Here is a 13,576-nt window from a genome sequence, read left to right as displayed (position 1 = left end):
CTAGCACTCAGATAGGAATGCGTATGGGGTTTCTTCTCAGTAAAGGTGCCTCTCCACACTGGCTAAGTATCAGAATCATCTCTGAAATATTTTAAAACTACCCTTGAGTGGGCTCCAACCTCAAGCCCCACACTAGATTCTCTGTGTCTGGACATCTGCATATTTTTAGCTGCCTCACAGATGATTCTAATATTCAGGCAGTGTTGGAAACCACTGCTTTAAAGTATCACATCTCTCCTCCAGCCAATAATTAAATAATTAAAAATTGTTTGATAACTTAAAGTGCTTATTGGCATCTTTTGAAATACCTTTACTTCTCTCAGCTGTCTGGGTTCAGAATTATCTAAAACTTTAATTTCTCTTCTTCCCAATTCCTATTGGGATTTTGTGCATATTATGCAACAACATTGAGGAAGAAAAATAGATATTTTTTAGTAGTGCAATTTCTCTCACACTTGCCTCACTGTAGAATGACCTGAGCTTGAGAAAATACCGATTTGAGCTACTACCCTGGATTCAGAAGGTCTGGGGTAGAGCCTGCAAATCTGTTCTTACTAAGGGGTTTTTAGGATCAGGTGAGTTTGGGAAACACTTGCTTAGTAAAAAGTTTGATGGCCAAAAGTTCAAGTTATTGACTTTTGACTTGTCTTTAAATTGTGCAGATTCTTGACACATATATATCTGTAGTACTAGGAAGCAGAGATGTTGTCCCAAGGAGTATAAACAATGCATACCTAAGTACAGGGGAAATACACTTCAAAGGGAATCATAGAAATGGCATGGGAGAGGTGGGTCTTAGTTCCAGATTTACTTCCAATTTGTTGTGTGACTTTTTCTAATTCACAACTTTAACACCCTAATTTCCTGAGCTAGAGAATTGGACTAGGTAATGATTTGGGCTTCTTTTAGCCATAAAATTCTATGATTTTGTCGATTTGATTTATTCAAAAATTTAGCCTGGGAGAAACAGTACATTTCTGTTTTGTTTATCTCCTTTCTTTCATTGGTAACACCAAAAACAGCCCTAAGCAGATGAGCTATATTTTGTTTCACCTTGCACTTGTATATAGTTTAGATGTAAAGAAATGGACACGTACATACATGTGCATATACATATTATTTATTTCCTACGTTTTATCTGTTCAACCAGCATTTTTATCCATGATTAGGATTTATTTGTAATCCATTTAGACTTTCTCATTTACCTCATTATATTAAATATCCTCAATATTTATTAGAGGACTACTGTTTTTCAGATCTTCTATCTAAATATGAGGTGATAAAAGAATGATAAAACTGAGCTCCTGCATTCCATGGGCTCATAATCTCTGGGAAGAAACAGACATCAATATGATAAATGATATCCTATAGGAATGATCAAGACAGTATGGACTCCAGGAGTTCTCCAGGCACATAAGAGTGGGAAGAAAATTCTAGGTAGAAGGCACAGTATGTGAAATTGGCCATAATGAGTTCTAGAAACTGGGACTAGTTTCAAATATCACATGGGGAGTGTGGAAGACTGTTGGGAAATGATACTGGAGACATAGGATAGAAGAAGCCAGGTTATGAAGACTCGTGGGTGATATATTAATGATCTTGGACATGATGAAAAGTCATTGATGAATTATTTCTGAGCAGGATAGATCTGAGCATTAACATCTAATTAGACCTGAATTCTAAGAAAACCTCTTTCTTGGGCTTGTGAAAGATGGGTAAGCCATGTGAAGTGTCCAATAGAGGATTTGGGAAGGTGGTTTAGAGGCTCTTAAGGATGTGTAGAAAGAAACAATACAGGGGGCTGAACTAGGGCCATGGCAGTGGGAAAGGAGAAGAAGGTCAGATTTAAGGAGTATCACAAAGTTAGGAGCCCAGGATTCATGACCATTTTGATGTGGGAATGAGGGAGAAGGGGTCTAGGATGACTCCCCAAGTTTCTGGCCTGCATGACTAGGATATCAAGGAGCCATTTAACAAATTTGAAAACCATCAATCTCAAATTGATGGTTGAGGTCCTGGGTAGAGATGAGGTTACCCAAGGAGAATGTATAGGGTAAAAGGGGCCAACCCTTAACTCTAGCTAATAGCAGCCTTTGGGGGAGCGCAGAACCACAGAAGGAAGCTGAGGAGTGCCTAGAAAGATGGGAGGCCCCCTAGGGGAGAATGGGGGAATGGAAGGCAGAGAACAGAGTTCAGGAATGAAATTGCTGAGCAGTTACAGTTGCTGCAGAAAAGCATTCTAGGATGTAGCAATTGTAATTGTTTGTGGTAGTCTTAATGAAATTCAATTCATTGGAGTGGTCGGGTGGAAGCCAAACTATTGCCTTGTGAAATTAATCAAAAGAGAGAAAAAGGCAAAACACATAGTTTGCTTGGTTGTGAAAGAAAGGCAAAAGGCCATTGGCAGAACTTGGAAAAGGCTTAATGAAGGGAGGGACTTGGGTCTGTTTGCAGAAGAAGGGAGAGGGCTGGAACATCGGGAGGGTTGAAGATATAGAGAGGCAGAGGGTAACTGCTAGAACAGGGTCCTAGAAGGGACAGGTGAGAAGGGAACAAGAACACAGCAGATGGCTTGGAACTTGGACAGGCTGCAGAATGTCTCTAATTTTGATACAAGGAAAAAAAGAAAAGGAAGGCTAAGGAGGTTAAAAAAATGTATCGGTTTATTGGACAGAAACTGAGATTGCTGCAGTGGGAGAGGCCCTGCTTTTTCTCTGAAGTAAGCAATAAAGGCATCTGCAGAGCATAGAATGTATCAATGAAGCAGAAATGATGGTTATGACTGTTTTATGTCCAGCTGGTGTACAGAGCTGCAGGCAAGAAGCAGAAGTCAATCTTCACTTCAGTTCCTGATACTCCTGACCTTATAAGAGCCAAGCGAGGGCAGAAGCTTCAGAGCCAGGTAACATTCACACATGAAGATTCATAAACCTGCCACAGGGGGTGGTTCTGTGTGCCTGACCACTCCTGCCAGTGGCAGAGCCTCACACTTGGTCGTCCTGATGCTGCCTCATGCCCTTTAACTTCAAGAAGCTGTTTTCTTTGGGGCCGTCTTCACTAGGGTATGTTTTACATGAGCAGGTAATGCCATGTCTTCTATTCTAAGTTCTGTACAATTTTAGTCATTGGATGAGTGGTCTGTGGATTCCAGGTGGTGAAAATAAATTTTTTAATTCATTCCATAGGACCTATATTTTGTCCACAGATAAATGAAACCACAGTTCATGCATTCAGGCAAAAATGAAAAAAAAAATATGTTGAAGACTATCAGAATCCTCTCATTCTTCTATCAGCATTTTTTATCACGTGGATTTAGACTAGACCATAGTCAGCAGCAGGAATGTTAGATGACTGGAGCGCGTATATGTGTTTCCTAATGTGAGACAGAGGGAGAAACAAATAAACAGAAACACACATAACAATAACAACAACAAAAAATCAGGACAATAACAAGTCGACACTGCCCTCCCATCTTAGGGTTAGAAATGAGTAAAGAGGACTGAATACTAAATAAGGGGTGTTTTATCTCTGTAACATCTGATCCCTATTCTTTGTTTTTAATTTTTATTGGAGTATAGTTGACTTATAATGTTGTGCCTATTATCATTTAGTATCTGTATGTTGAACTTGCCACCAAAGAGAGACCACATCATCATGCTGGAAACCAGACCACAGCCTTGAAGCATGCTAAAGACGTGAAGGACATGGTCAGTGAGGTAAGTTGGGAATTCAGCACCCAGGCACTGGGCTAAAGAAACAAATCCTTTGTTAAAACCTTCACCTGCTTGGGAGTTCCCTGGTGGTCTAGTGGTTAGGATTCGTTCACTGTCATGTCCTGGGTTCAGTCCCTGGTGATGAACTGAGATCCCAAAAGACATGCAGCGTGGCCAAGATAAAAATAAATAAATAAATTTATTAATTAAAAAAAAAACCTTCACCTGTTGCCTCTGATCAGAGAGCTCATTTCTATAAGTTGTGCTCAACAGCATCAAGAAACAGAAGGCAGAGCTATTCTCTTAACGAGCATGATCCAGTGTGTCCCTAGGCTGGATCTGTTCCATGGTTGTGAATTGGGAGGGATGAAAACACTTGAACTTAAATTTCTCTCTCTTCCATCTTTATTTCTTAGAAAAAGTACAAAATTCAATACGAAAAGATGAAGGACAAGTACACTCCAGTTCCAGATACGCCAATCCTCATCAGAGCCAAGAAGGCTTACTGGAATGCCAGTGATGTATGCATCCCTCCCTTCTTTCTTCATTGTGATGGGGCAGCTGAAGTGGAAACACCTAAGAAGCATAAGATATTACAGTCATATCCGTAATTCAAAGTCCTGGCCCACAATACAGATCAGGAAAGAAACAAAAACACAAAAGCCAAACAAACAGGCACAAACAGTACCATTTGGCAAAGTCGCTAAGAATAATGCTGAGAGATGCTGAAAACCTACTGCTTTTCTCATTGCTCTTCCAAGCAAAAATATGACCCTTTCTTCTAATTCTTTGGTGGCATTTCCTAGGGATACTTGATGTTGCTTATCCATAAAATGTTGTTCTTGGAAACAGCCAATCACGGTTTCAAATCCTGATGCTGTGATTTGCCTGCTGTATGACTCCATATAATTTACCTAATTCTTCTGAGCCTCTTTTCTTCTATGTGAAATGAGGATAAGAATTGTGATAATTAAATTAGACTAAACAAGACAACAGATACACGTTTCTAGCACAGTGCAGGGCTCTTAGTTGACACTCAGAAAATGTTTGTTCCTCTCTTCTCTTGATCGCCTAAATCATGTGAATGACATGTTTGTTAGAATTCAGAGGGACAGACTTTCATTTCCCATACCACGTGATCAAGGACAGAGTGCCTTTCAACGGTAATGAGATTATCTGTTAATGAAGATATGAAATGAATCAACCCGGTTAGATGGCCAGTCCTTACCAGTTTTGTGTCCCAGAGCCCAATTATGAATGCATTGCACCTATTACCAGAACCAGGATCTCTGGAGGACTGGTTGGGACTTAACCCAGCCAAAAGCTCAAGCAACCCCCTCACCCTCAACTTAGCAACATAGCTCTAGGATTTGAAGCATCTTAAGTGGTTACAGTAATCCCTAAGCAGAATTGTGAAAGTGTACAGCAAATTGGAACAATATCTTAGTTCCGTAATTTTGTCAGAAATTTTCAGTTGCAGCTAAAAGGAGTCTGCTAGTTGGAAGAAGACCATGCCAGTTTGCTTAAAATATAAGCTGAAAAAATTATATGCTACCCTCAAAATCTATTTGCTAGGATAGTTTTTGTCTTCTTGTGACATCCCCATCTTTATCACTTCAAGGTTACTGTCGAATATTAATTTGAACCAAGCTTGCTCTGCATCACCACTTCTCAGGGATGTCCACACAGTGAAATTGGCCCCTGGAGCTCATTATACACCACTGGACAGCCCTATCCCCAGGGCTTTGTCAGTACCAATACTGGTAACTCTAACCTTTGAAATAGTCCAACTGGGATGTGGCATTAAATTCAGCCTATCTACCGTGGCTATCCCCACAAGGAGAGCTAAAGGATCTTAGATTACCCATCTGAAAAACAAAGTTAAAGTTAAAGGCCTCTTTCACTATGTGTTTGCTCAGCTACCCAAAAAGAAAAGATTCGTCCGAGATTGAAAACAGAGTGCTCAGAGAAGTACTCATTTTGTGTAGATGAGATGAATCTTCTATGATACTCTTAGGTTAAAGTCAGAGCTATTGACTTTTGAAATACCACAAAGATAAAGATTGAAATGAAATAAAATTTTAGGACTGCTCCATGGAAAAGGCATTTTAATACCAGGAGTTAGAAACTAAATCTTTCTCCTTTTTCCATGTACATTAGTATGTCCCGGGCTCAACAAAGTTATGCTTCTTTTTTTTTTTTTCTCCTCCCAAATGAGCTTTTTGTCTGCTTGTTTTACGTTTAAATAAACTTTTTATTTTAAGTAGTTTTAGATTTACAGGAAAGTTGCAGCGATAGTACAGAGAGTTCCCATATAGCCTATACCCAGTTTCCCTTGTTGTTACCACCCTACAATACCATGGGACATTTGTCACAAATCAATATTGATACATTATTATTACCTAAACTCCACACTTTATGCAGATTTCTTTAGTTTTCTCTGAATGTCCTTTTTCTCTTCCAGGATGTGAAAGAGGTTTTTAATCTCTCCCAAATTTATTCAAGGGAAAACATAAGAGATAAGACTCAGGAGAGTTCAAGGTTAAAAGAGCTTAGTTATTTAACTTGGTAGTTCTTCATAATCCATGTGCTTTTCCTCTTTCCAGCTTCGCTATAAAGAAACATTTCAGAAGACCAAAGGGAAATACCACACTGTGAAGGATGCTCTAGACATCGTTTATCATCGCACAGTCACAGACCACATCAGTAAAGTACGCCCCTATATATTTCTACTTGTGTTGGGCTCAATAACCCACCATAATTTTTTAAAGTATCCTCCCTTTTCTAAAACTCTCTGGAGACAAACGGACTTTTTTACATTAAATTTGGGTAAGACGTTAAAGCTGTCTTTGTGCTTTTACCACAGATAAAATACAAGGAGAACTACATGAGCCAGCTGGGAGTCTGGAGGTCCATTCCTGATCGCCCTGAGCATTTCCACCATCGAGCAGTCACTGATGCAGTCAGTGATGTGAGTCTTGAAATCTTCTATTTTTACATATAAATTAATATGTCCACATGACTTAACGAAATCAAACACTGCATAAAAACTGATTAAACACTTGACTAAACTTTAGCTCTTGTGTATGGATGTTTAAGTCATAAACCTCATTGCTAAATAAGTGAGCTTCAACTCGGGAGACAGAAAAATATACTCAAATTTATAAACCTAATTTTTCTTCTAAATGTGTTACATCATAATACATGACTGGAAGTGATATACTTCATGTAAATGATAACCTATTTCTGAGCAACTGAAGAGACAACTTCATGACAATTAAGCAATTAAGACACATGACAATGCTCATTTAGAAAGAAATTTCAGCTCTTTATATGAAAATACAGCTGCCGAGCTAATGATATACTCTCTAGGCAAGTATGCCTGTTAAATTTGAATTGCTTTACTTGGTATTAAAATGAAAAATTCCATATGCAATTCAGTACACCATAAAGTGAGCAGAAATCAGTATTATTGGAAATGTCTCTTAAATAATTATTTCAATACTTTATTATTTTATATACCTTAGTGGTCAGACCTTCTATTTGTTCTACTTGTATCGATCCTAACCTACTGCTATTTGGAGGTAGGTACTTAAAACTCTTTGGTGATATTCTTCTCCCAGGTAAAATATAAAGAAGATTTGACCTGGCTTAAAGGCATCGGTTGCTATGCCTTTGATACCCCCGACTTCACTCTGGCTGAAAAGAACAAGACTCTCTACAGCAAGGTATATATCTACTCAAGCGTAATGGCCACATCCATGAAATGTACTCCAGTGCCCACAGAGAGAATTAGTACTGAGGAAACAGCTTCTCATATTTCCATCCCTATCCTTGCTTCTAGACCCTAAAGTTGGAGTATATACTACATTATTCACTCTACTCAGAAATTATTTTAGTATCGGCCTCATTGACAATAGTAATCATTTATTTACATCACTCATTTGAATTTGATAAAAGGCCATCTCAGTACAACTCCTCATGGCTCTTCCAGAATTTCCTAATATGTCTCTGGGTGATTTGATATGGAAGCAAATAGAAAGTGAGAGTATTTTAATCTACAAACTTGATGTGTGACTTGAAGCAAATAACTTTGTTTTTATGGCCTCATTTTCCTACTTACAAAATAAAGCAGTTGGATTAGCTTCCTTTGAGTTCTAAAATAGAAGGCAGCAAACTTTTCTGAAAGGTTCCAGATAGTAAATAGTTTACACTTTGTGGACCACATTCATTCTGTCACATATTCTTTGTTACAATCCCTTAGTACTATATAAAAAAGTTTTTTCTTAGTTCATGGGGCTATTTAAAAACAGGTAGTGGTCTAGATGCTAGCATACCCCTGCTCTAAAATGTTATGATTATCTGATTCATTACTGGAAAACTACTTCTAATTAACGGACTAAAAACTGCCTTCGAGTGCACATGGAAATACATTCAAAGTAAAATAATAATCACTATGAGTATTGAAACAAAGAAGAAACTGATTTGGATTTTTGTCCAATATGGAATATAGATCTATATGACATCCATTCAATGAAACTATGTATTTGGGGGCTAGTTTTTAAGACATTGAGGTGGGTATACCCTTCATTGCCTTGGGAGCCAGAGTGTGTTCAGTAATTACTTGTTATCTCTATGAATGAATTAATCACAATTGTATACAATAAATGGCATGTCTCATTCTTAAGATAATCACAGCATGCTATCAAGTAACCATGTTCTATTTTCTCTAGTATAAGTATAAAGAGGTATTTGAAAGGACGAAGTCAGATTTCAAGTATGTTGCTGATTGTCCAATCAATAGGCATTTCAAGTTTGCAACTCAGTTGATGAATGAGGTATGTATGACCTGATCCAATTGAGCCTATTAGCGTCCCTTTAGAAGTCTATAAATGAGGTTTGATTAAAACCCAATACCTAAAATGACAGGAAAGCCATTTTAGTGTTGATTCAAGATTACGCATTGGGAAGGCTCTTATAATATCACTATCTGATGAGCTCTGCCAAAAGCATGAATAAGAACAAAGGAAGGGGCTGTCCGGATTGGAGTGAGGTCCCCACAGCCAGCACGGCCTCTGCTCGCACTAGCACAGGGCAGCACAGCCCTTTGGGTGACAAGAGCAAAGAGGTAAAGGTTTTGTTGACTCTCAGCTGAACTCCCTTCAACAGGGAGTGTATAGGATTCTGTGTAGAGTTGGAAGACCCAGAAGTTCAAAGTTAACTTAGTATCCCTTACCAAGGCACAGAAATGGCAGCCCTAAGCGGGTAGTTGTGATTCACGCCTTCAAATGTATTGCCACTGTGACTCATACATTGGTGCAGAGAAGTGTCCATTTGCACTCAGAATATTCCTTTACCTTCTACCCAGTTTTTCCTGGAACTGTCTTTGCAATAGTTTAAGGTAAATTTAGCTTAAAATGATGAAAGAAGCAAGCTATGAATTAATGTATGTGTGGATGGTTTTTACATTTAATTTCCTGTCTTTGTATTTTCCACAGATTTACATAAATTCAAAAACAATGTTAGAAAATTAGTAAAATGTGTCAGAAAATGAAAATGTAGCCAATGGTATATTTATTTCAATATATAACTTTTTTGTTGTTTTTGTTGTTTATAAATTTTTATTTATTTTATTTTATTTTTTTACTTATAACATTATACCAGAACATATAAGATTTTTTGTTGTTTATAAATTTGATTTAGTTTATTTTCAGTAGATTTCCAGGTGGGATGACTCTGAAGAATTACTGTTGGTAGCTTCCTAGGGAGACAGTCTTGATATATTTTGTTTCTATTTTTCTAATTCATGAAGGATTTCCAGGTCTCTTTTATAATCAAATAAATTAACTAGCATATTAGAATGTGTCCATGAATATACCTTTTGACTCTCACAGCCTAAAGTAGTAAACCTGTAGCTTGTCAGTGCCTTATTTTAAATACAATGTAAGATGTCATAAAACTTAACATTGCTAATGACATCATATGTAAAGATGGAACATGTTTAGGTACAAGGTACTTCAATTTTGATGTTATAACTAATCTAGTCCAAGCCCCAGCCTTCTCCAGGCCATCTTCCTTTGCTTAATTCTCTTCACCTCCCTATTTTCATTACCCTGGATACTTTGGGAGCCCACCTCTAGAAAGCACATTTTTCTGGCTCTCTGAAGTATCTTGGGACATGTGTGTATAGCCTTGAAGTTGTACTCTTGCTATAATTTGATATGATGTTTGAGCAGAAAAAATACAGAGCTGATTATGAGCAGCGGAAAGATAAATACCACCTGGTAGTCGATGAGCCTAGACATCTGCTGGCTAAGATCGCAGGCGACCAGATCAGTCAGGTACTGTGATAGGGCCGCCTGGACGGCCAAGCAGGACTGTGCTCCAAGTTTCTCATGAGATGTCGTCCCGTCTGCTGCAAGGATGTCATAGGTTCTGCCTATGATATTGGGATGTTCTGTTCCAAATTATCTGTCTAGCCACCCAAAGAGCCCACGAGCTCTTTGAGTGTGCCAGTCCATGCTCTGTGTCCTCACGTGTGCTGTGGTGAACATGAGATGCACAGCTGGGTCCTCACACCCTTCATCCTTCAGGAGGGCCTGTGTGTAAACTGCAGTTGTAAAGTGCGAATTAAGGTGCAAACGCAGAAACAAAGAAACAAATTAACGGAAGGAAAGAAGACAGAACTCCTTACTGTGTTTTTCTATTTCACTGATGTCACCTTTTCTATAAGGCAATTTTGGTGGGACTGGCTCTATTATTCCCCATTCACAAGGGCTGTGGGTGGTCAACTGCAAATATCACATCACCCTGCTTGGCATTATAATGCATTTGGTTGTCTTCACCCCCACACACGTGAGAACACAAAGTGTGTGTGCCTACATCTCTTCACTCAGAGGTGATCAGGATATAGAGCTATGTTCTTTTCCGTCTTCACAAGTCTCTTTTGTGCTTCACTGCTCTTTGCATGAACAGAGAAAATATAAATCTAGTGCCAAGATGCTTCTGAAACAAGGATGTAATGAAATTCTGCGTCCAGATATGTTGACTGCCCTCTACAACACATACATGTGGAGCCAGGTAATGTCTGATGTGATGCGAAGAAGAGATTTAGAAGCCTTGGGGGCATTCACCTCTATGCTTTCCCTGATTTCCTTCCCTGGCCCCCTGACCAAGCTGGTTTCACATGACAAAGCTGCATAAATATTCACTCCCTGTAAATGAACTCTGGATGTGGCCAAGTGTGGTGCTGTAGCAGCCAACATTTGTACGTCTTCTGACGCTTTTGGAATTCCAAGTAATATTAACTGAGGCTATTTCAAAGTTTTTCAAACTTTTCCAAATTGGTATAACTTTATGTTTTTCAATATTTGCCCCAAAGAAGTAGATTTCTTAGAGATAGAGGATGTTAAGTAAATTTGACAGTATTTAAAAGATGTGAATATTTAATGTTTTTGTCTAATGTGTCCATTGCTCAATAATGACTACACTGTACCATTTTGGAGAGATGAGGATGACAGCACAGCTCTTTGAATATTGTGCATATTCATGGCCCCTCTTGAGTTTGATGCTGAATTTGCTAGGTTATTTCCAGCACATCTGTCCTCACACACCCTTGTTAACAGCACTGCTGATCACCTTGCCTTCCTACAAGGTCAACTGAAGCACACACCACCACCTTCCCGTCATATGTGGGATGGTAAATTTGAAGCAGCAAAAGACAGTGATAATTGCTTAACTACCAGATACGATGTTAATAAAAGGCCATTGTTCCCACACGCAAAGAAAGTTTTTAATCAGTCTTTTGTATTAGCAACTTGTTTTATCACTTTAGTTTGACACCAGATCAACACATGAAATGAGGAGGATGAGGTCTTCCTGTGAACATTCTCTTTGCCTGAACTTTTACCTTGGTCCCGATATGATCATCAGATAGTTGTGCATGGCACTTTGCTGTGTTCTCAGTGTCTGTACTGCTTGAAACCGCTTATGTGCATGAAAAAAAAAAAAATCATGACTTGAAAATTTCAAAAATGAATGTCTTTAAAAATAACTACTTCAAACTCTATGTATTCATTCTTTTTACCTGTTTCAGCTTTGATATGGAAACATACTTAAGAGATCATATATATTCGACGTAGCATATTGTGAGCGAATCATTACTTGCCAGAGTCCAGAGAACATGGGTCTAGTCCTGGCTCTGAGATTCGCTCTATATGTGCCCTTAGCTCATACTCTTAACCTCTCTGGGCCTCAGTTTCCACATGGATAAAATATATGGAAAATATTTATTATTATTATTATTATTATTAGCTCACTCTGTTACACTGTTGCTATCAAATACAGATTTATATAAACATTTCCAGTTAAGAAAGCATGGCATCATCCCGCACATCAATGGCTTATATAACAATCCTACTCTGCCGTGGGACTCTCTCAAGAGGAAAACTAGAGTCCCTGAAAGCCCTCTCTTCTACTTCAAGTTAACTTGTTCTTCTCCTCTACAATTTAGATCAAGTACAGGAAAAATTATGAAGAAACAAAGGACAAGTTTACCTCAGTTGTGGATACTCCAGAACACCTACGTACTACAAAAGTCAACAAACAAATTAGTGATGTAAGTACAAGAAACACTGAATGGATTTTTGGCCTTGGGGGGGCACTTACAAATGTGGAAGGGGCATTTTAGATGGTCACAATGTTTGGAAAAGTTTTTTTTTTTTGGCTGGATTAGGTCTTCGTTGTGGTGCATGGGCTTCTCACTGCGGTGGCTTCTCTTGTTGTGGACCACGGGCTCTAGGCGCGCGGGCTTCAGTAGTTGCAGCACATGGGCTCAGTAGTTGTGGCACGCGGGCTTGTGGGATTTTCCTGGACCAGGGATCGAACCTGTGTCCCCTGCATTTGGAGGCAGATTCTTAACCACTGCCCCACCAGGGAAGTCCCTGTTTGGAAGATTCTACTGCCATTTAGAGGGAAGGAGGCAGGGACAATAAGTGTCCTACTATGCTCAGGACTCTTCTTTTACAGTAAAGAATTGTTCCAACCAAATTGGCAGACACCCCATTGTAGAGGCACTGGAGCCTTAGCAGAAAGCATGAAAGCACCTGTTGAGTTTATGGAATTCTCTTTCCTTTATATACACTCAATGAAAACAACAACAATGTTGCCTTTATATGTTTACGTTATGTTACAGTGTCAATTGAGGTACATAAAGTTGTCTCTTTCTGCCTTTTCATCTCCTTCAGATACTGTATAAGCTGGAATACAACAAGGCCAGACCCAGAGGCTACACCACAATCCACGACACGCCCATGTTGCTGCATGTCCAAAAGGTCAAAGATGAAGTCAGTGATGTAAGTTACCAGGATGGCTTTACAGCCCCTCTCACTTTGGCCTCTTTGTAATGCGATATAACAAACCCAGGTCCACTTATCTATTCCTGTGTAACAATCACTCTAAATGTAGTGGTTGGAGACAGCAGTCATGCTTTTTTGGCTCACAGTTCTGTGAGCTGTGAGCTGAGTGGGCACAGTTGAGTGGATGCTCTACCCCACGCGCTGCAGCTCAGGTGGGAAGGCTCACTCCCAGAGCTGGCTCCCGATCACGGCCGGGCTGGGAGCTCAGCCATTGTATAGACAAGAGCCCTTGTACGTGGCCTTTCCGCATGGTTTGGCCATCTCACGGCAGAGTGGATGGGTTCTAAGAGGCTGGAGTAGAAGCTTCCAGACCAGTCTGAAAAATGCAGTGTGCCATAAACTCTATTAATACTCTATAAGTTTCGTCTTGGCTAAGAGGAAAAGGTAGCCATTAAATTCTAATACTCTGAATTTGAGGAGAAATTACATTCGTATATTTTCATATAT

At 39.2% G+C, this 13,576-nt stretch overlaps 1 protein-coding gene across 21 annotated transcripts in view; it reads left to right on the top strand.

Moving 5' to 3' along the window:
• The window catches only part of NEB (nebulin), a 215,667-nt gene that overhangs the window by 163,503 nt on the left and 38,588 nt on the right, over positions 1-13,576 (top strand). For 17 of the 21 annotated variants that reach the window (XM_059927862.1, XM_059927859.1, XM_059927857.1 and 14 more), the window contains exons 116-125: positions 2,798-2,902; positions 3,612-3,716; positions 4,130-4,234; positions 6,320-6,424; positions 6,580-6,684; positions 7,337-7,441; positions 8,447-8,551; positions 10,689-10,793; positions 12,226-12,330; positions 12,959-13,066. In XM_059927862.1, the coding sequence (XP_059783845.1) occupies positions 2,798-2,902; positions 3,612-3,716; positions 4,130-4,234; positions 6,320-6,424; positions 6,580-6,684; positions 7,337-7,441; positions 8,447-8,551; positions 10,689-10,793; positions 12,226-12,330; positions 12,959-13,066 (1,053 nt within the window). Of the gene's footprint in view, positions 1-2,797; positions 2,903-3,611; positions 3,717-4,129; positions 4,235-6,319; positions 6,425-6,579; positions 6,685-7,336; positions 7,442-8,446; positions 8,552-9,949; positions 10,055-10,688; positions 10,794-12,225; positions 12,331-12,958; positions 13,067-13,576 lie in introns of all 21 variants that reach the window. The other 4 variants (XM_059927855.1, XM_059927853.1, XM_059927843.1 and 1 more) reach the window with 2 other exon arrangements.

Source organism: Balaenoptera ricei, chromosome 7 (genome assembly GCF_028023285.1).
Source record: "Balaenoptera ricei isolate mBalRic1 chromosome 7, mBalRic1.hap2, whole genome shotgun sequence".
NCBI classification, from domain to species: domain Eukaryota; kingdom Metazoa; phylum Chordata; class Mammalia; order Artiodactyla; family Balaenopteridae; genus Balaenoptera; species Balaenoptera ricei.
This window is presented reverse-complemented; position numbering and strand designations above follow the sequence as displayed.